The following is a 22,563-nucleotide window of genomic DNA, read 5'->3' as shown; positions in this document are numbered from 1 at the left end:
TACACCATGTTTCTGAGGCCCTCTCCATCGCCTAAGCTCCTTTGTGGCTGTGGGCCAATGGCTTTGCACCCCGCCAGATCAAAGATGGAACCCCATTTAGCTTTTGCTTTCTTTTAGGATTTGCTCTTGAGAGTACAGAGCAGACTCAACAGCTAGAAAAAAGGGATGTTGGATGTTGACCTTCATAGAACTGAGATTTCAGTGCTTAGGCTGTGGGTCCATTATGACAAATGCTGAGACCAGCTTTGTTTTGGCAGCATTTGCAAGTCTGAGGCCCCAGAGAAAACATAGCTATGGTGAAACTCTGCATATTTTCATTCCATGGCGAAATCTGTTGTTGGATGTGGTCAATGGCTATGATGCAAAAGGACAGTGTTAATCTGTTACTGTATTGATACTAAGTCCAATTCTGAAATTGAGAATGGAAATGAGATCCTGATGACTGAGAAACCCCATGGTTTTGGCAAAACATCTGAATGAAATAAAAACAACAGAGGGCACAACTCGAAATGAGATTGAGTTAAGAGTCACACTGGAAGGTCCTTTTCTATCTTTAATGCAACTTTTAGCATGTTGTTGATGTTAAAATTAGAGCTACCTGCCTCATGTATGTGTCAGTGTTTATAATGTAAGAGTGGCTAACTATCAATGAAATCATGTACGTTAACCTCCTAGAACTGCTTGGGACGGTAACCGACATGTTCGCTCCTCTGAGTTGTGAAACGAGTGGATTTCCACATTTCAGTGTCAGCCAAATGTTTGCTCCTCTGTGATTGACATGCGTTTTGTAGTAATTCAACTAAATCCATTCAAAAATATATGCAGAGATCTTTCAAATTGTGTTTCACCCTTGTCTGTCTTTCTCAGTGTGGTAACACTCTATACTGCATCCATTCAGACTACAAAAATAGCCCAAAGATTATTCTGAATGCACCAACTATAGCTTCTTTTTTACTGTCTTTCAACGCTGCCATAATGACTGGGCAGCTTGTAAACGCATAAAACATACTTGCTGAGCTGTGTAATTGCTCAAAGTCAGTTTCTTTATTTTGACATATAAGGCTTGTCATTTTGGTTGGAAATGCAAACCAAGTTTCATCGCCCATGACAGAACTATTATGTTCCTGCACCACGTGGAGTAATTTGAAAAACAGAAGCCTTGCTTTGGGGTTTTCTTAGGAAAACGTCCTTCAATAATGCTTTGTAATTAAAGGCATATGTGATGACAGTTTCAAAGAGTTAAAGATGCAAATATCAACCTGATTCTCAAATCTGCTCCACATGATTCAACTGTAAGCCACACTGGTCAGCGTTGTGTAAGAGAGACGATTATCTGCAAACAGGCTGAACAAAACTGTCATCAGCTTGATTCAGATCCCAGATAAGACCCAGACTTTTTTCACACCAGATCCTCTGCACTCCTGTGGTGGCTGTCACACTGAGAGGCAGAGGAAGAGTAAGACGCTTGCAATGAACTTCCCCTCTTCTCTACCTTATGTAGCTCAGGTCTTGCTGTCTTAATGGTGAAAGACAGTGCTGGGCTGGGGGAGTAATGATTTTAGCTTTAAACTGAATTACCAATCGATTGGGCTTGCAGATCAGAACACGGGTTGCGAGTCGACTGTGTGGACATGCTGTGTTGTGGAGTCGCTTTACAAATTGACTGCTGCACACATAGGAGGAAATGTATCTATATATGTCTGTTCTGCGCTGCATGCATGGCAGCCCGCTGAGCTTGAATGGGGCTTGCGATCACCAGTGAGGCAGCTGCAGAGTGTTTATGCTGAATTGTGTTTTAAATGAGCATGTAGTTGGTGAGAAGAACCCAGGGAAGCAGAAGATAACATTTCCTACAGCTGAAAAGGCTTGTATCCCTGTTTCGCAGAGGCTTAAAACAGTCCAAGCTATTAAGAAAATTGCATACAAATACATAAGAGATTACAACAGGTTTTCTGTAGAGGTGGTTGAGTTTTAGCTGTGGTGTTCGTGCTCTTTTACTGGGACCACTGGAGAACATATTAGCACAAGTGTCATGTTCCAGGGAACACATGCTAGGCTGTGATTACTGAGCTCAAGCTGAACTGTAAAATCACTTGTCAGCAGTTGAAATGTTTCTGGAAAAGCCCGGGCTCTTGATTGAATTAGTTTGGTGGTTTTCAGTGGGGAGGAAGAATGTGTCCAATTTGGTTACCTGCTGACAGACAGCTGCTGTGTTATGACTTTTTGATCACACTGTGAAACCAAGGAGCAGTCTGCTAAGGGGGATTTAAAAATGCAGATTAAACAAAATCATCCTCATTTTCATGCTTTTTTAAAAATGTAACTTTGCGTTATTCCAGTCTTACATTATTATTTAATCACCTCTGACAATGCAGTTCTCAATGCTCAGATGTGAATTCAGAGGCTAGTTCATGTTTATTTTCCATTTGTATGCATGCAGAGCTGGCAGCTGTGCTATCAGAGGCTCTTCAGGCGTGTATTCGAGGTTGTCCAGTTCATGTTTACTGATAGGATCTGTGGTGGTTACTCCATCATATAGAGGGTGAGATAGGGTCATGTTGGTGCAATATTGTGTTCGCCCTGAGGTTGAAATAATTTTGTTTGCTATAATAGCTGTAAAACACCTTATTTCCCACCGGACATTCTTTCATACAAATGTTCCTGCGCTGGGATTTAGAAAGGAGGGGAAGCCTCAAAATTACACCGGCTGCAGTAAGAAAAACAAAAACCAGGGGTCATGCATGATGATGTTTGTTCTAACTGTAATTGCAACAGTTCTGTCTCATAACAAAAATCTTGACTGGAATATTCAAAGTAATTCTCAGAACAATCTTGACCTGAAATAAAAAGAAAGAGTATTGTGCATTTTCATAAAAACCTAGAAATTCAAGTTCATCCCATTAACTGCAGAGCTTTTTTGTCTGCCTGCGATCATGCAGACAGTAGAGTCTTTTCACATTGGGATCAGGCTCCATGTAAGCTCTTAATTCTCCCCTGTTAAACAATTATTTAAGAAATGTGCTGGTGGTGCAGAAGGAGAAATAAAAACACTCAGTGCCCAGTGTTTGCTCTGCCATGTAGCCATGTCTGGCTCTGTGTGACTCGTGTAACGCAGCACCTTTAACTGTGAATCCACTCTTATAAAATCCTCCCACGGCTTTTTTAAAATCTGTCTTTTCTATGGTTTTCTCTGGGTGCCTAATAGAGGGCTGCTTTTGAGATTTATGAAGTGAAAAAGTGAATGCAACATCATAGCTTAAATTGCCGCAATGTGTTTTAGTGGGCAAGTTTATTTCCCTTCAGAAGTGTTACTGTGCAAAATTGAACGTTTTCAACTTATTTCTGTACTTTGTTATGTTACATGGTTCCTAAATATAAATCTGTCCACATGCAGTTGTTTGCCCCTCACATGTCTACCAGAGCTCTTGTCTAGCTCGTCACATTGTTTTAATTACAGAGCCTTCATTGTCTGCACTGACCCATTTTAGTGCATGGTCCCTCCAATCACACTTAATTTCATCTGGCATTTGACTCAGTCACCACTGTCATGAGCATGAGCACAGAATGCCCCTCCACCCCCAAACAATAACAACAACAACAACAAAAATAAAATAAATCAAATAATTGGGAATTACAGTAATAATCTTCTCTCTCCTCTCTGGTGTGTCCTCTGAGGCCTTGGGCCTGAGCGGCTGCACCACATGGTACAGCTTTTAACAGTGAAGATTGATACTGGTGGCTGGGGACATTTCTTGGGATGTTAGTCACAGTTCTCAGAGGAGAGGTGGAACTGCTTTTAAAGGGCCCTGGAACACAATAAAACATGACTCAGAGAGACAGAGCCCAGGGAGTTCCACATCACTAATTAGCACTTGGACTCAACTTGGCTGTGTTTTCTCCATGAAGCTAATGTGATTAGCTAAATGTCTTCACTAACAATATGTATTTCAACCCTACCTCTCTGCGTGATGTTTCTCGTAGTGACACACTTCTTTATGATTTATAAGACAAACATGGAAATACTTGTCATCTCAATTAACCGCTGTTGTGTAGCATATAAAGTAATCATGTGAAAATGTGTGACAATCAAAGCAACCAACATTCTCCTTCACAACCAGTGATAAATCTGTAACAGGCAGGATAGCAAGCACAATTTTTTATTACATCTAACAATTTTCCCATGTTTTTACTTTATCTTTCTAAATTCTCATCTGTGTTCCTCAATTTAAGAGCTTTTCTCTGCACTCTTTAAATCTCTTTCACATCCACATAGAAACAGGGATACAAGACAGAGAACCACATCCTTATCATCCCCATAATCAGAACAATGTTCCAAGTGCTTGAATGGAGAAGGATATCTCTGAGACTTCAATTTGTTATCTAAAAGAAGAAGGGGGACAGAGTAACACTTCCTAGATAAGCCCAGCATAAGGTTAATTACCAGCCGAGTGTCTGACGTAACCCAGCCATGTCATGTCTCAAAGTTACACGCAGCTGGGAAATGAAGGGGTGCCTGCTTATTGACAGAAGATCCTCATGTGAGGAGCGTCTTTATAATACAGTGTTTTTATTTGTGCAAACATGTAAACCCCCAGTGTTTGAGTCGGATATAGTTTAGTGGGACAGCTCCAGGTAAGACAACACTGGAGGCTCACAAACCACCTGCTTCAGTGACTGCTAGCAGAGCTTGTGGCTCCCTTCTCACCGGTGCGTAACACTGTTAACATTGCTGCCGATTCCCTGCTCTCTCTCCAGGGCATAGACTAATTAATGGATACCATTCGCAGTTGATTAGCAGCAGTTCTTTCGGTAATTACATTCGCATACTAACCACTCAGAAGAAAAGAGAAAGAGAAAAAAAACACAAAGGGCTAGAAAATGTATTAATGCACTTCTCAGTTCACTCTGATCTTAATTTGTTTCCACTATTGTTTGGTTTCTGCCTAGATAAGAAGACATTTTTCTCTCTCTCCCTCTATGTATTGGAGTTCTTCTTCTGTCATAATGTTTTAAGAGAGTGACTTTGTAATAAACACACAAAAGAGATTACTGCAGAGCTTTGTTGAAAATGTGTTCTCAGTGGAACCTCATGCAGAAGCAAACTCCTTTCTCTCCTCTGTGCAGTGTAGGCTGGGTTTTTGCTCTCCTTGCTCACAGAGAGGTGCATTGTGCTCCTGGGCCCAGCTGCTAGCCCATAATTCTTCATTCTGTGTCCCATTGTTCCTACCTGTCAGCTTGGTTGTGTCTCAAAAGAAAAGGAAGTGGCTGCCATTTTGCCAGCAGGCTGTGTATGGGTCTAGGGGGTGTATGTTGTAAAAACATGTTATTTCTTACCAAAGTATAGGGTTTGAATAGGTTATCAACCCTTTTAAACAGCAGTGGGTTACTGCATTGTTGATCTCATCTCCACTGGTTACACCGCTGCTACTCTAAAATCTGCTACAGTTTTAGCCTGCTTTAGTACAATTCACCATTTTCCTCAGATTGTATTGTTACAAAAACACTCATGTAGATTTCAAATAGATTTGTAAAATTAGTACTTTCCGAAAGCCTGTGAGATGAAGTTAATTGCCAAAACCCAGCCCCCTTAAGCCAAAGATGCACTTTTCCCATAAGTACTCTCAACCTTCCTACTTCCTCTGGATGTCATTCTTCTACCTTAGTTCTTTCAAAAATAATAACCTGTCTCTATGTCTTGATATTTGGCTTTGTGATGCAAACATACCCTTAATTGCAGCTTATAAGAGCTGAATAGGACCAGACCCTCATCACTCTGGTTTGAATGTGCTCGGGCCTCTCACACCTCATGTTGTAACAATAATAGCTGTGTGGATGAATGTGCCTGTGCATACAGAGAAAAGAGTGAATTCTGGGTGTAAACAGTGTGACACCCAGTTTGATTGACAGGTATCTGTCATGAAAGGGGTGAGCTCAAGTTGTAATGGATGTAATATTGACACTAGTAGGCTAACTGTGTTTTGTTTTCATTTGCAGTTCCATAATAACAACAACTACATGAACATGGCTGAAGCCAATGGTGCCCTGCTTGCTGCTGGTGATGTGAGTACACTTTATCTTTTTTTCTTATCAATGTTTATTTTGACCCTCAGAAATATAAATTCAGTAAAAATGAATGTCCTCAGCATTAATTTAAAGTTTTTTGTTTTATGTTTAAGAGACTGCCCTCTACAAATATTTCCTCTCATATTATGATGAACTATGAAGGGCGTAGTCCAGCAAAGTTAGCATATCACACATTTAAAATGACAATTTCTTGTGAATGTCTTAGAAACTTCATTTCATTGCGTGGAAAGCTGTGACTCAAATGCTCCTTGTCTTAAAACCCACAAAGAAAATAAGCATACAGAGAGAAGAACGCAGCTCAACATATATTGCCTCTTGGTAACTTGAAAGAGCTGATGCTGATGTGATCTGACTGTCTTGACTGCGCTCTGTAAGATAAAGTGATATCCAAGAAAGCAGAGAATATAAACACCTGTTTTCATCCTCTTTGCAAAGATGTAATGAAGGAGCCCAAAAAGATCCCATCTCTCTGTCAGTCTCAGAGCCACTCTACCTGTTGGCACCCACAAAAAGCGAAATGTCACCAATGATCTGAATGTGTTGGAGCTGTTGAAATAAAAGTGTGTGTTGAATTGATGCATTAAAAGAAGGAACAAGCAGTTTCTCTGGAGGTATACAACCGCCCCTCTGAGCCATAGAAGTCCTAACAGTGTGCTAAATTTACCCGCTCTATTCCCCCTCCACCCACTTCGCTGCCCTGTCATTAGAGACAAGTGCACCAAAAATACCCATCATCCTCTGTGGTTCAAACGGGCCAATCTCATCCAGTTTAGCAGGGGAGATTGATCTGGCTTCAAAACCCACAACAAAGCGTCACTACACCGCTCCAAAATAGTCAGATACGTGTCATTGTTAACCTCATTGTTTTTATTCACCTCACAGGGGCCGTCAGGATGAAACTGTGATGTTTTGGTTTTTAGAGGATGACCTTACCTCCGTTGTGCAGAGACTTATTAGAGAAGTTTAATTTTCTCCTACATTTATGCTGAGTGGTTGATCCTTACATGTAGTGGTTGCAGCAGGGGCCGCGCTGACACGAGCTGCTTAAGAGTGTTCAGCCCCCAGCTGTGAGGGCCCACTGTGGCAGTCGAGGAGAATGGGGGATGGGCTAGAGTTTGATGATGGGGGGGGGGGGGGGGGGGCTCCTTGAAGAAAAAAAAAATAACAGCCCCGGTCATTTGCATTTTATCAAAAGGAGCAACTGTTTTCAGTGTTGGGGCACAGATGGTATTGTGCTTAGGAGAGAAAGACAAGAAGTTTCATGCTCAGCTTTTTCTTGGCAAGCCAGAGTGTCCTGTATTGTTTGTTGTAACCTGAGTTTAAAGTTGGGATAGTTTGAGGTAGTGAGGTTTGAATGTATCCCACTGTAATCCTTTATTAATGTCCTGAATGTGTCTGCATTGAGCTGCAAATACAGTTTGAGAGGATGTTCCATTGTGAGGGCCTTTTGATGAAAAGCTAACTTTGACAGCAAGGTTCAATTATGCATCCACTTTCAGTTTATTGTTCAAGGTCAAACTAAGATTCACCCTTTGACTTTTTCATCTTTGAACTTTTTATGTTCCTTCATCTTGTCCTCAGAGTAAATCTGGAAAAAAACATTAGTATTGAATTATTAATCAGAGTAATACGTGTGACATTTAAAGTTTGCAACATTCTGCTGGATTCAGTTCACACGGAGCATGACAAATCCTCAAGTTTTATAGTACTTACGATCTGTTTTTAAATAAAATAAGGGATGTGTTATTCCAGTAAGAATGGAAAACTTATGCCGGTCCACATTACATGAGTTTTAGGGAATCATATGAGATTTTGTTTACCTCAGTTTTTTTTTTTTTTTTTTTAACGTGAGGCAAAGACGATAAATACAAACATTCTTAAACAGGCTTGAAAGCTTTATCTAAACCTGTTTACATACAGCTGTGCAGCATATAATCTATTGATGCAATTGAAAACAAGACCTATTGCTCACATAGCAGAATGCTTCTACATCAGAGTAGCACACTTGAGTTTGCTGTTCAGATGGCCAATGTATCATTTACCTTATGCACTTAGAGGATGAGATAAGATGACCTTGGTGCGCCTGGTAAAGCATACATCCTAGCGGAGAAAGCTTGCCTGCTTTCCTCAGGGAAAAGGATACCGTGCACTGAGATTGTGTTCCACTCAGATGTATCAGTTTACTTCCCCAATCAAATTAGAGACTTGTAATGAACTATAAATATGTAGAAATGGACTACAAATGATCCAAATTTGAAATAATGTTGATGAGGGGGTGCCATGGTTGATGTTGTCATTTGAGTAGCTGCACTCTGCTGGTCTATATCTTTGAAACTGGATCCTCAATCCTGCCTCTATTGATTCTGAGGCCTATTATATGCAGTAATTGCATGCTGCTGCCTTTAACAAGTCTTGGTTATTGCATCTGTGAACTGCATTACTAAGTTTATTGAAGGACTGGGAGTATTGCCTGACAACCTTTTCTAACTCTTTGTCTTGGGGAAGAACACCATGAAAAAAACATTGGAAGATAAATTTAGCCAGCCCTGGTCATGACTCCTGGTGTACTTCTATTGTTGTCATCATTGTTTAATTTGTTATTAGGTGTAAAAAATAATCTAAATGCATTATAAATAAACATATCTACTTCTTAACTTAAGGCTTTGTACACCCTCGCTACTAAACCACTTTTGGCACAGCTAGTGGCACTGCTTTTATGCAATGTTTGATTTTTGGTTAAGCACTTTGCCTGACAAAGCTTGCTGAATTTGATGGCCCCAGCTTGTCTTTTTTTGACAATAAAAGCATGGTTTTAAAATTGGGTACAGATGTTCATGGTAACCAGATGTTGTACTGTTTATATCTTTTTTGTTCCTCTGACTTGTCTGCTTTCAGGTCAACATTAGATTTACATTCATGGTTTTGAGTAAAATGTCTGTTATTCAATTGAGTACATCCAGTATTTAGTGTGTGTCTCGATACTTTAAACACTTTTAACAGCCCCATGTGGACTTGCATAATCTGAGGACTGGAGATTTCACACCTGCTCAGGATGCTCACAAATGTGAACCTCAGATCCCTCTGTCACAAGCCCTGCTCTCGACCACTAGACCCTGTGGCTGCCAGTGGACAGACAAACATGTGCACGTCCTTTAATGTGTACATGCCCACACATCCCAAGCATCTGGCTTGGCACTTGGCTCTTTCAAGGCTTTTGGAACAATTTAAATGGATAACCAGGCTGGCGATGCTAAGAAAGTGGATTGTGCGTCTCTTAATCTGCGATCAGAGCCCCCTAAGCTGCTCTGGGTGCAGAATTAGACTGGCTTTATGTGAAATGATACTAGACAGTGTGCAACACTGTAACACTCTGTGGGTCCCACTCAAGTCTGGCACTTCTTCCCCGGGGAGAGGGTCTTTTCTTCCCAGGCAGTTGACATCTTCCATACCCCCCAAATGAGACTCAAACGCCATGTCTCCATTATCAGTGCCCCTGGTGCATATGTTAATTTGTATCATCATTAACAGAGAGAGGCGATGCACACAAGCACAGACAGTGATACTGATCTCATGCTAGCTTTCCTCCCCCACAGTAATTTGTTTCTTTTTCTGTCCTTTACTCTCAGTCTGTTGTGGGGAAACTAGTGTTCCTTAAGTGCACGTCTGCATTTTGCTTAAAGGTCAAAGTCATGCTTGCGTTTCTCTCCCACAAAAGTGAAGCTCACCTCAGCCAACCTTCTTCTTTGACATCTAAAATCTCTTGGTTAGCTCTTTAATTCAGGCCACATTGCAGCAGCCTATAGGATCCAGTGGCCTATATACTGTAGCGTGTCCTGATTTACCTTACACAGTGTAACATCACAGGAAACCTACTTACTTCAGCAAATAGCAATTGTAGGAGAGCAAGTTCGGGAAAGTGTGGTTGCTGTTTATTCTGCTTAAATTAATGTGGCATGTTCAGTGTAAATAAGTGGTGGGGACAAGAAACAAGCTGGACAGGGCTGTTATTCAGTCAGAGAGATTATAAGAGTGTGCCAGTGCCTCTTAGGTTGTTACATGATATGACACAGATGAGACAGGGACCATAGATCTCAGAGCTGGTGTGGGGGTTGACCCCACTCCACAGGAGATGTTACAGGAGATGAATGAAGACAGTAATGATGAACAACCTCTGATCCTTTCCATGTGCGACTGGAACTTTTTTACCCATGACTCATGACAGTTTAGATGTTGTGTTTTATAAACCTTCTGTGTTGTGATTCACATGCTGCTGAACAGGCATTATTGTGACCTAAGTTCCTGAGGCTTTTTGAGTAGACTGAAGCATAATATGACAGCAGAGGACTCAGAGTAAATGGTTCCTACTGAAGGTGCTTGTGATTTATTCTGCACTCTGCAAGCCAGAGGCCAGAGCTGTGATGAATATGACCTCAGCTCCTTCTGAAAGGAGAGCTGATTCTCTAGCTGTGAAACAAGCTCTGAAAAGTGAAACAGTGGAAAGGAGCAAGAAGAGAGAGAAAAAAAAGGGAGAAAGAAGACTCTATTAGCCAACTCTGCCACTGGAATTCATCAGTGCTTGTCAAGACAGCTGCCCTGAGAAGGCAATGAATTAGTTTGAAGTGTCTGTGTGCTAAAGCAAGCAAGGGGAACATTAATACTCTCTAATCAAGGGCTGTGTCGGCATATTCCTTCTGTTGTCTTCCTTCTGTTGTTCTATCCCAAGCTGGAGACAGAAAGACATGGCAGATGAAGACAAGAAGGACATGCCTGGTTAGCTCTGTTGTGTCTCATATGTATAGGCTTTGGGGTCGTAGAACTTAACATGTTTGCAATTCCTGCAAAACAAGCATTGCAGTGACTGAATATATGAGACTAAATATCTGTCTCACTTCGATAAGAGCAGTTTGATCTCTCAAAGTGAGGCATGATTGTTTGTAGTACATACATTTGTTCATAATAATGAAAAGTGCCTGCTGGAATTGTCAAAAAGTGCTTTTCTTTCACGTTTGACCCCTTAAGCTGTTGTTTTCCTTCCGCCAAAATAGCCTAAAACTTCACAATCCAGTTTTTTATGAGGCCACCAATGTCAGGATTTAAACAGCGCTGTGAAGTGACCCAAGACCAAGTCAAGACAGAGTGTTTGTTTAAGGTCAAAACTATGAGCTTAGCATTTCTGTTTTCTAGTGTTATCTTGGTGCAGAGGATGTCATAACACATACACCAATACTGGAATAATCTTACCGTTATGCCCGGTGTTTTCATGCAGTATGCCAAGTGCTGGCAGGTAGAGTCATGTCACTTTTAGCAAGAGGCCTGTGCTTTGAAGAGGTTTTAGTAACTTAGCAGCTGCAGCGGCGGCCGAGCCCAGCGCCTCAGACAGCATGCTGTTTGGCCCTGTGTTCAGCTGCATGTTTGTGGACCTGCAGTGTGGTCATTGTGAGGATATGAATATATTGGCTTTCCAGAGAGAAGCTTAATGCAATGTGCAGATGAAAACAAGACCCAAGTAGGTGAACAGTCCCATCTCCAAGAAGGCACATAAGCAAATTAAGTGTGACCAAAAGCTTTAATTCGAAAGGCAGAGGGATTAGGCTGTTTGATGAGCAGATTTAAGGGTGCAGGCAAGGGGAACAAAAAGAAACACTTCTGGCCAAGCGTAATAATCTTTGGAAATGTTCTTTAAACCCATCTCCCTGTGACGTGTACTTTCACTGCACTTCAACCCAACATCTTCCGTCCTCAAGATTAAGGGCTTTTATCGTGTATTCCCTCTCTCTCTCTTTCCTGTGATTGCTGCCTGATATTTCTGCTTTTGACGTCTTCCTCTGCTCTCACTTTATTCCTTTCCCTTCGTCCTCAAAGTGGACTTTAATAGGTTTAGGAAATGTTACATCTTAGTGCACTTACAGACAAGTGTATTACCACTCTGCTAAAACACTCCCTCTTTTAAACAAAGTTGTCTGATTTAATCCCTGAAGGTTTCCATCCGGCATGTTAGATAAGACCCACCTCAGCGAATGCTTCCTGTCTGTGTTGTGCAGCTGGATTTCATGATTTTTCTGTCTTTCTTGCTTCCTCTGCAGACTTTTCATACACCCAGCTTGGGAGACGAGGAGTTTGAGATTCCCCCCATCACACCTCCACCTGAGACAGAGTCTGGTCTGGGTCTGTCTGATGTGGACTCACCTTTCCCAGCGATGCCAGAGCCCCCAAATCCACACAGGGGTCCCTTACTCCCTCAGTTTCCCCCTCAGAGCCTGGATCTGCCCTCTATTACCATTTCACGCAACATGATGGAGCAGGATGGAGTGTCTGTCAACAACGGTCAACCTATGGTAAGCACAGCTATGAATAGGCATCACATCACAAAACCAAGAAATTTAGTTTCAGTGCTTAGGAAACTCTTATTTTCATATGTCAATATGCAGATATGCTGCTTTAGTGCTGCTGCAGTATCTGTCCTAACATCTGCAGCTCCAGATGTGTTATTTTAATGGTGTATCAAAGTTTTATTTAATTCAAGTTTGATATTTTATTTGCTGCCTAAAAAGCTATACAATCCACAAGTGCGACAGAATTAGTTGAATAGGCAAATTTTCCCCAAAATATCAACAGGTTTTGTCTAAATGCTTATTTAATAACCAACAACAGTGTTTCCTAGCTAAATATGTTAATGTAGCCAATGTTAGCAAAATGCTCGCAATCCCAGCTTTTGCTTCACATATCCTGTTCATTCTTTCAGTACACTTGCATCAGAGGCATACTGGCCAATACTGAAGTGCGTATCTTTCAGGGGGAATGACACTGGGGCAGTCCAAGTCCATAGTTTTGATGGCCATTGATATGAGAAGGAAAGATTCCTTAAAAGAGACATTTTCACTGATCCATAATGTCACCTTCACCGTTTCCTTGCGCCTCCTGTTGTCAGTGCATCTGGCGCAGCATCTGGCCTTGTTTACAACACAAGAGGTATATGATCACATTGAGTAAATGTCATGATATTATGTTACTTACTGTGAGGATTTTTTTTAAAGTGCAGAGAGAGTGGATGATCCCCCTCTGTAAGGTGAGCAGATGTGAAAAGATCACAGGTGTTAGGAGTACAAAGCGTATTCAGCCCCAGAAGGACAGTGAGAATGGGACTCAAAAGTGCCACAGTTTCACATGCTCATATTTAATTCATGTTGCTTCCACAAGACTTTTTTTTTTTGTGGTGCTGTAAATGCTGATGCATGCTTCTGTCCAATGTCACACAAGGTTCTCAGAGGAGACACATGCTTCACTCACAGTAATTTTCAGCTTTGTTTCTTATACAGTATTACACTCTGTTGGTATTATCAAAAGGACTGGATTAACATAATTCAATATATTTTTCTTTTTTGATTCACTTGGTCAAACAGGAAAAAGAAGACTAAGAAACTGGCTTTATGTTGTTGCTGTTTGTGCTATAGATTATAAGATTGTTGTCATGGTGTGGAGAGACATTTTCAAATGCCACAATCATAGAAGCATTGAGGAGGAAAAATGGAAATGTCACAGGCTGACTAGTTGTCTTAGAGTCCTATTACAAAAAAATGGAAGATTCATTTAGGAGAGAAGAAAAGAAAGGACAAAAGCATAAGCAGAAAGATGCTTACGCTGATGCTGAATTTTCTTTGTGAACCACAAAACACATTGCATTTAGAGGAGGTGCCATGATCATTATAACTGTGAATAAAGTGTCTTAGACCCCCTGCTTCCCCCACCTTCTCGCTAACACATTTGTTGAATCACACTGATATTAGAGATATTTACTTACATTCCATATGGGAGGGAGGCTATAACATTTTACTGCTCTTTTTTTCCTGCTTCTGTGCTTCTGGCATGTAAAATAATTGCAGCTTTTAAAAGATCTCCGCTTCATACAGTAAGTGAGCCCCAGAAGGCTTTTGCCTAAAGAATTTTCATTTCATGGTCAGTTAAGCTTTCTACATCTGGAAGAAACGGAGCCTTGACACAATTACATTCCTGACTGTTCTCACGACTTGCTGGAGGATTAGATTTGATTCTCAAACATTATTCCTCTTTAACACCATTTGCATGGCTCATGTCTCTGATTGTGCGGAGACTCTATTAAAAACCGAGGGGAGAATGTGGGTTTCTGCTCCTTGCCTCGTGGCATTGTCGTCGGCACACTACTCACCGTTATCAGTCATCACACATTGTACGGCAGGAAAGGCTTGCGGTGGCCCTTCATTTCTCCTGCAAATGGGATTGATCCCCAAAAGTCTTGTGCCTACAGAAATTCTATTCATCTGGGGTTTTATCTTTGTCTTGAAAAAAAGGACGCAACTTAAATGAGATAAGTAACAGCAAGGTTCGCAGTGCGTTCTATTTACACAGACAATGATTTACGAAGGCCCTAAGAGGGGTGTTTTGTCATTTTGTCAGCACACTGATAAAGGAATGACAACCTTATATACATGATTACATTCTGTGTTATTTGTTATGGCTGCAGGGGCAAACAAATAAACCGTGCACTATTGCAATTACATTTTTCATCAAGCCAGCATGCTCATATTTCCCAAACACTCATCTTGGTTTTCTTTGTGTGCACTAGCTTACTGCTGGAGAATATTTAGTGTGTCTCCTATCACAACTTAATGAGAAAGCCAACCAGTGAATATACCTGGGCTATTTTCAAAAGCTTCTTCCATGTCATTGCATTGCCAAGTGTTCTGCTAATTCCTCTCCCCATAATGTTCAGCGTATGTCTCACAAATTGGCCACAGATGCCGGGCTTCTACAAAGAGAAATACATTTTCTCAGCTGCAGTGCGCCTGGCAAGCCCTGAATCTGAAGTCATTATTTATTTAATCTGCTCTCCTAACAAGCTTCTGACTCTCATTTTTGTCTCCCAGCATGTGTCCTCCTGATTTGTGATTGAATCTCAATAGTGCCAAATAGTACTGGAGTTAGAGCTGCCAGTATTGCTTTATTCACAATTTCTCTCTCGATTTTTCTCCCCGCTGCACAGCGAGGGTCTCTGGGTTCTATTTCAAAAAACACCTGGTGCCTTCGACACGTTTTGAGGTTTTTCTTGACACATGTAAGCATGTACCAAAATGCCCTCAGTGATTGGATTTGAAACCTACAGCAGTCAAGTTGTTGTATTAGATGTTAAAATCAGTATTTATGAGATATGAGCCCTCCTGTCTTATTCTATTTAGCACTATGTGGTGATGCATTATGTATTTTTCATTATCAACCACATCCTATTAGCTTTACCAGCAGCAAAAACAGGCTAATATCTCATCTCTCAAGCTGGAACAGCCGTTTGTAGTTAGCTGTTCAATTGATTTGATATTCCTTGATGTTGAGTAGATTGCCAGCAAGTATAATACTGCCAGCTTTGACCGGTCAAAAACCACTGTATCCTGGATTAAATGGAAAATGTGAGCAGTGTTGCTGAAAGCATGTTTTTCTACACTTTCCTCTTATCTCCCTTCCAAGCCAAGAAGCACTGACATGAGTTGTACATCAATTTAAGAGAGTGGATTTTTTTTTTCCACTCTGTTTCTTTTTTTCCTTTCTGCCTCCACAGACAGCTATTGTGACATATTGGGTCAGTGAGAAATGAAAGATATTCATGCAGGCATGCAATACTTGTAATGAAGTCTCAGCTTGACCTTCTGCATGATTGATTCTATAATTTACTTTTCTCAGGCAGCACTCAAAATGAAATGATGTCATGTTGGACAAGTTTTAAATACCCATAATGCATTGGGAGAAATGGTGGAAAGAGGTATGGGTCAGTGGCTGTACCAGACTGAGTTGGGGGCGCAGTACTAGCCTTATATTCTTTGAGGGGGAGGGTTGTTTTAAAGTGGGGGTGAGAGGTTGCAAGATAGATAGACTGGGTCTGCTGCAGAGAAAGAAAGAGAGAAACAGAGGAGTATGTCTGACTGAGAAAGGGCGGGGGGAAGAAAAACAATTTATCTTCATGCTATTATAGCCTTTACTGGCATTCAAAATTCCATTTTTCTCATTTGGCTTAAGCACAGACTTCAGCAGGTTGCCGAAAATGGAGGAGAAAAAATAAAATGATGTACCCGTTTAGAAGGCGAGTAAAGGAATATGTGCAGAGCGCTGATAAACTATCTTTAATAGGACTGACCTTTCATGCTGGCGAAAGTTACTGGGGGATTCATCCTTATAATTACCATATAGATGATTTTACCCCTCTCCTGCCATGGAACATTTCCAAGAGCTCTGGCATTGATTGAATGGAAATTGAACTTGTTAACATTCTTTTCAGCCTGTTACAGCTCAGTACATGGTGCCAGTGTTCATACATTCTCCAAATTCTGATTTCTAATATCTTTAAGAGCAGACTGGAGCCTGCTCTCATTCACATCGCTGTTGAGATTTTTATCACTCTGTGAATGCATAATGTTGCGACTTGGGTCCAGCTGCTGTGTTTATTGGCCTACGTTTATTGTGAAATGGATTTCACACATTGTCAATAGAGTGTTTTTTTTCCTTCTTTGCTTGTTTTTCAAATACTTCATGTGGCTGCGCATGGAGTGTTTGCTGTGTTAAGTGTAGACTTGGCCAACAATGAGCAAAATGAGCATTCTTTTTTTCTCTCTTTGCAGTATATGGTTTATTATGTTTCTATTAGCCTTGTCAGATTTCAAAATAAAAGAAACACAATGAGAAATATTGAAAAGATAAATGCATAATTAAAAGAAAACATTTATTGATGTAGGACTGTTTTTCTTGTTAGGGTTTAACAAGCAAACATAAAGATGAGCAGCACACCTACGTACACACAGACCTCACCAAGGAGGGCACATCTGGTCACTGTGTACTCAAGATAAGGACTTATTTGCAGATTTACGATGACTATCAAAATATCCAGTTAGATGTCTGCTGTGACTGCTGACAACGCTGTAATCAAAATGTAAATGAGAAGGCACAGGGAAGTGAGTAAACACCCTGGTACTAGATTCAAGTTCACTATCAGGTGAACAGTTACTTGTGCTGAATTTTGTCATAAGTGTGTAATCAGTTGTCTTTTTTGTTAAAATCAGGCTTGTGCTAATGCTAGCACGTCAGTGATGTCACTGCTCTTTTAATTCAGTGAGTAAAAACTCAAATTGCTGAGACTCCAGATTTTTATAAAAAAATGTGATACAATAAATTATTTTGCAAGCCAGTAAAAGTCCCACGATGAAATGATTAACTGCGGTCATCAGTGCATGTTTTTCAAAAAGTGTGCAACATCCAGAGGCTATTTAAGTAGAAACTACCATATTCCAAACAAATGGCAGAACGGACCATTGCTCTGAGTCAAAACTGCATCATTGGGATTGAGCAAAAGTGATATTATACAGATGGCCATGACTAATGAGCTCAGTGTGTGTGTCTTTGATGTTCGCAGCAAGCAGAGAGCAAACTGCGAGCCATCATGTTCCCAGTAATGAAGATGACAATAGCACTTGGAACATGGTGGGTCGCAGATATGTAAATCACAGCCGTTTGGTCACAGGCTTGTTTACTACAGTTTTTATTGGAGAGAAAACTGAAATCTCCTATTTTTGAAGAACCACAACAATATGTCTTCAATTTCTCCCCCCGCCCTTTCTTCACCTCTCACAGAATCTCCCCAACACATGTAAATATAAATCCGCTCTCACTTCAGAGATTGTATTTATGATAAGCAGAAGACATGCTATATAGAAAGAAATGTATTTTAGATCCAATATGTTTCTGTCTGAAATGGTGTTACAGTATTGTTTTTGAAGAGCGGCATTCATAAGGTTCTTTCAATAAAGCCAGGTGTGGGGGTTTATGATGTGTTGATGTTGGGAGAGATTGGGTTTGTGCTGCTGAATACCAGATGGATGTACCCAGGGAGAACAAATCACCTTTTCTGTTGTGTTTCTGTTCCATGTCAGCTCTGCTGCCTCTCTGATCAGTCTTCCCTCTGGGGAGCTGGCAGTGCTTGTAATTTCATTCTCTCCACAATCAATGCAAACATGTTGCCTACACCTTCTCCCAGAATCTTTTGAGAACAAAATGTTTCAGCTTGAAAAAGGTGAAAGATTCTGTGAATGATAATACTCTGCACTTTGGAAGGTAAAATGAAGGGAACCTGTTCAAAGCTCTTTTGCTTCTTACCTTCAGCCTGTTGATTTATGGAGTTGATTTTATAGATGCTCAAAAATATTTTTTTTTCTTTCCTGGTTCCTCTTAAAGTACTTTGAGACTTGGCAGATGCTGAGTACACAGTCATCAGGAGATCAGCAAATGCACATGTTCTGGGCTTAGAAACACTGATTATTGACTTTTATCTAGGTATACTCACTGTTAGCATGAGCCATTGCTACTGCAATTATGTACACCAGTGCTCATGGTATTGAATTAGTGCATTGACTTGCATTTTTTGCAACATGCAAGAGCACATTTTTTTATAAAAACCCACCCACAACCCTGTTGTTTAGAAGTGTTTTTCCCTATTGGACAAAAATTATATTTGAAAGGTGCCTGTGTCACAGAGTCATGAACCTAAAAGGTTTCTCTCATAGGCTTGTACCAGCCTCAAAGAAAACTGTCATATAGGTTCATGCTTACAAACTGTGACTCCAACAGTCCCTTAACTGGAGCATTTTAAGGTATGCACCACAGGGGGATCTGTGTCCACTGGTCCCCTCTTGGGGCTGGGCAGTCAAAGGCTGTGTCACAGATTTCCATACAATAGCGTTCTGAAATGAATCAACCGAGCTGTGCAGTCATCTATTACTGGCTTATAAAGTTGCCTCCTCGGGTGTCAAGATAATTTATCATGGTCTGTAATAGAGACATTTAAGACCCAGGACATTGTGACATGCTATCTGCCACATAACAATCCACAGAAACCAGTGACCCGATTTCCTCTCTGGTAAAGAGATACAGCCTCATGAGCTTTGTACACTGGGCAGCATTGAGTCACCATGGGGACAGGAATATATCTGAGCTGGATGAAGAGAAATGAGGAGGCAGCTACACCCTTAGTAGTAGTATAAAAGCAGAGAGAAAGGAATCTGAAAAGAAATGTGACCTTTGATTATTATTCACTAACTAAGCCATCTTCTGATTAATGTCTTTACAGAATGTTGGACCAGGCCATCTTCGCCAGTACCCCCCAAACCCCGCCATGGTGATGAAGTCCATCATCAGCATGAACAGTCCTAATGGCATTCTATCAAGGAACCAGCTGACCACCATCAACCAATCCCAACTCAACGCACAGCTGAGTCTAAACATGGCAGGACCAAACATCACCCACACCTCCCCATCACCGCCCGCCAGCAAATCTGCCACCCCATCTCCTTCCAGCTCCATAAACGAAGATGACCAGGAGGAAGGAAACAGGGTGAGAAATCCAGAAAGCATTCAGATAACTGTCTCAAGTGGTGATTGTAAAGGAATATGCCAATGATGTTAATATCTCCACATTGATCACTGGGATTATTGCAGGTCATTGGAGAAAAGCGACCAGCCCCAATAGATCCCGCAAAGAAGCCCAAGACTCCCAAGAAGAAGAAGAAGAAGGATCCTAATGAGCCTCAGAAGCCAGTGTCGGCTTATGCTCTGTTCTTCAGAGACACCCAGGCAGCTATCAAGGGGCAGAATCCCAATGCCACCTTTGGAGAGGTGTCCAAGATTGTGGCCTCCATGTGGGATGGACTAGGAGAGGAGCAGAAGCAGGTAAACAGTTTGATTATTAAGTTGTGTAAAAACAAGTAAACTTGAGTTGCATTGATTGAGATCAGAGATCCAGAACCAGTTGACCTGTGTAGTGCACACTTTATTGCCTTGAGTATCAATTTCCATCATAGTGAAGCAAACTTGTTCATTTACACATACTTAAGTGTTTTGTGTTTGTGTGTGTCACAGGTTTACAAAAGCAAGACAGAAGCAGCCAAGAAAGAATATCTAAAAGCCCTTGCTGCATACCGTGCAAGTCTGGTTTCAAAGGTGAGAAACTATTTCTTTTACCTGTAAAGTGTGTGAATTTAATTGAAAAAAACTTCAACTTTCCCACATTTCCTTGTAAAGCATTTTAACTGCAACAAGTTAATTTCAATAAACAAAGAAAGTATCCCTATAGGTGGAAGAAAAAAAAACCCCTTTGAAGATTGGACTAAGACTGTTTTTTTTTCTGTCCTCCCAGGCTGCTGCAGAATCAGCTGAGGCCCAGACTATCCGGTCAGTACAGCAGACCTTGGCTTCAACCAGCCTGTCACCAGGCCTAGTGCTGCCTTCACCCCTCAACCAGCACCCGTCTATGTCATCAGCTTCGCAGGCTCTCCAACAAGCCCTACCACGAGCTATTGCTCCCAAACCTTTGCAGATGAGACTAGGAGGCAATCAGATCGTGACCTCTGTCACAGTGTCCCACCAGAACATGTCCCCTGGGATGCCACCCCAGATGCTGGGCCAAATGGGGTCTGGAGGGGCCATGGTGGCAGGTGCCCAGTCTACAGCAGTGTCTCAGATGAGCCCACCCATGCAACCAGTGCAGCAGCACACCATGCAGCAGCTCCAGCAGCAACAGCAGATGCAGCAGCACCTCCAGCACCATCAGATGCAGCAGCAGCAGATGCATCACCAGCAGATCCAGCAACAGATGCAGCATCAGCATTTCCAACACCACCTCCAGCAACAGCTGCAGCAGCACCACATGCAGCAGCAGCAACAGCAACAACAGCAGCAACAACAACAACAACAGCAGCAGCAGCAGCAGCAACAGCACATGCAGCTGCAGCACATGCAGCTGCAACATCAGATGCATCAGCAGCAGATTCAGCATCTCCAGCAGCAACAGCACCAGTCCCAGTGTTCCCCACAGCAGCACTCTCCTGGTACTCCCCATTCGGTGGGAGGCTCTTCATCGCTTGGCAGCCCCCAGCCCACCCCCCAGCAGCAACCCCACCCCTCTCAGATCCAGGCCCATGCCCAGGTCCTATCCCAGGTCAGCATTTACTGAGCCAAATGGAAATCCTATCTCAAAGAACAGGAATAGAATAAAAGCATCGTTCCACGTTGCTTTTCTAAGTTGCACTTAAGAAGTGTGTAAGATTTAGAATGTTATACAAAGAACTTGTCCATTGTTATAGACGGATATGCACACACCTGTACAGGGGGAAAACATGTTAACTGGGTCTTTTCTGTCATCATCTTAGCAATGGCAGAGGCCTGTTAAGATGAGTGCCCAGTTGTTTATTTGTTTTGTTTGTGAGGTCTTTCAGTTGTCAATTTAAATTGACTGGGGACACAATATGTTGAAAGATGTGTCTTTCACTGTTTTATTTAACAATAAAGCTTTATTTATGAGGCCTGAGTTGACAGTTCAGGGCAGCAAAAGGACATATTGAAAACATTTCGACAAAAGGATTTTATCAGCTCTGCCTGGACTGAATGACTCACAGGATCTTTGCTGGAAACCAGTAACCCACACATCTGTCTTTGTTCCCACACTGGCCAGTATATAGCAAGATTTTCTTTACTCTAACCTTTCTCTTTCACTGCTTGTTTTGGTGCTGTTCAGGAAATGGTTGATCGAATCGTCACATGTTGGACACCCAGTGATATTTGAATGAACTTGAACCATGTCACAAAGGCGGGCGATGTCTAGAAGAACAGGGGGAACAGAAAATAGATCTCTGAATGAACGACTGAACAGGCTGAGACAGACCTGCCATAAATCATTTATGTCATCACATCACATCACATCGTCAAACTGTAGCTGTAATCTGCTGTACATGTTCTGTAGAGAAGGGGGAGAAGAAACCTCCTTTATCCAGTGATCCACCCTCCAGATGATTGGTCCAAAAGCATAATCCCCCAAAAATGCTTCTTTAATCTATTTGTTTTACTTCAGATGTTTAACGATTAAATTATGTTTTTATTTTGTGTATCAAAGGGGATATTTTATGGTAAATACAAATATCTGGATCAAGGCAGATGGTTTGGGGATTGATGTATTTTTACTCTGCTCCTTGATACTGTCATTGTTTAAAAAAAAAAAAAAAGGAAACTAGCAGAGCCAGTTTGCTGCACTGCCAAAGCCAACTGAAAAGGCATCGGAGGTATTTTTGCCAGCTGTATAGAAGTCCCTGACAAAAAAAAAGAAAATGTTGTAAATTTTTCATATCACATGTTGTAAAGTTTTAATATGTGAGGCTTTAATTAAAACATTGTTAAACGACCCGTGGATTGCTATATCACATAGTGCATTTCTGCTCTTTTATACTTTTTTATGAGTTACAATAGCAGCGTTTAATTTTGTTTGTATTTTTGCTTACAAATCAACTGCTTTCAAAAGCTGTCCATAGAATAAATGCATATCTGTTTTGGAGTTCTTAAAAAAGTTGTTTTCAGCTCACAGTAGGAGAAGTAATTTAATGTTTGAGTTTTTGCTCGGCCATAAGGATGAATCCAGAGACATTC

At 41.3% G+C, this 22,563-nt stretch overlaps 1 protein-coding gene across 1 annotated transcript in view; it reads left to right on the top strand.

The window, feature by feature from the left end:
- The window catches only part of tox3 (TOX high mobility group box family member 3), a 37,159-nt gene extending 15,009 nt beyond the window's left edge, over positions 1–22,150 (top strand). Inside the window, exons 3-8 of the mRNA XM_074667146.1 lie at positions 5,995–6,060; positions 12,168–12,419; positions 19,220–19,483; positions 19,588–19,818; positions 20,008–20,088; positions 20,285–22,150. Of these exons, the coding sequence (XP_074523247.1) occupies positions 5,995–6,060; positions 12,168–12,419; positions 19,220–19,483; positions 19,588–19,818; positions 20,008–20,088; positions 20,285–21,100 (1,710 nt within the window). The 3' untranslated portion in view covers positions 21,101–22,150. The remainder of the gene's footprint in view (positions 1–5,994; positions 6,061–12,167; positions 12,420–19,219; positions 19,484–19,587; positions 19,819–20,007; positions 20,089–20,284) is intronic.
- The last annotated feature ends 413 nt before the right edge of the window (positions 22,151–22,563 follow it).

Source organism: Halichoeres trimaculatus, unplaced genomic scaffold (assembly GCF_033239565.1).
Source record: "Halichoeres trimaculatus isolate MK-OKI-2021-1 unplaced genomic scaffold, fHalTri1.1 fHalTri1_scaffold_3, whole genome shotgun sequence".
NCBI lineage: Eukaryota > Metazoa > Chordata > Actinopteri > Labriformes > Labridae > Halichoeres > Halichoeres trimaculatus.
The sequence above is the reverse complement of the archived record's forward strand: the minus strand, read 5'-3'. Positions and strand labels throughout refer to the sequence as shown.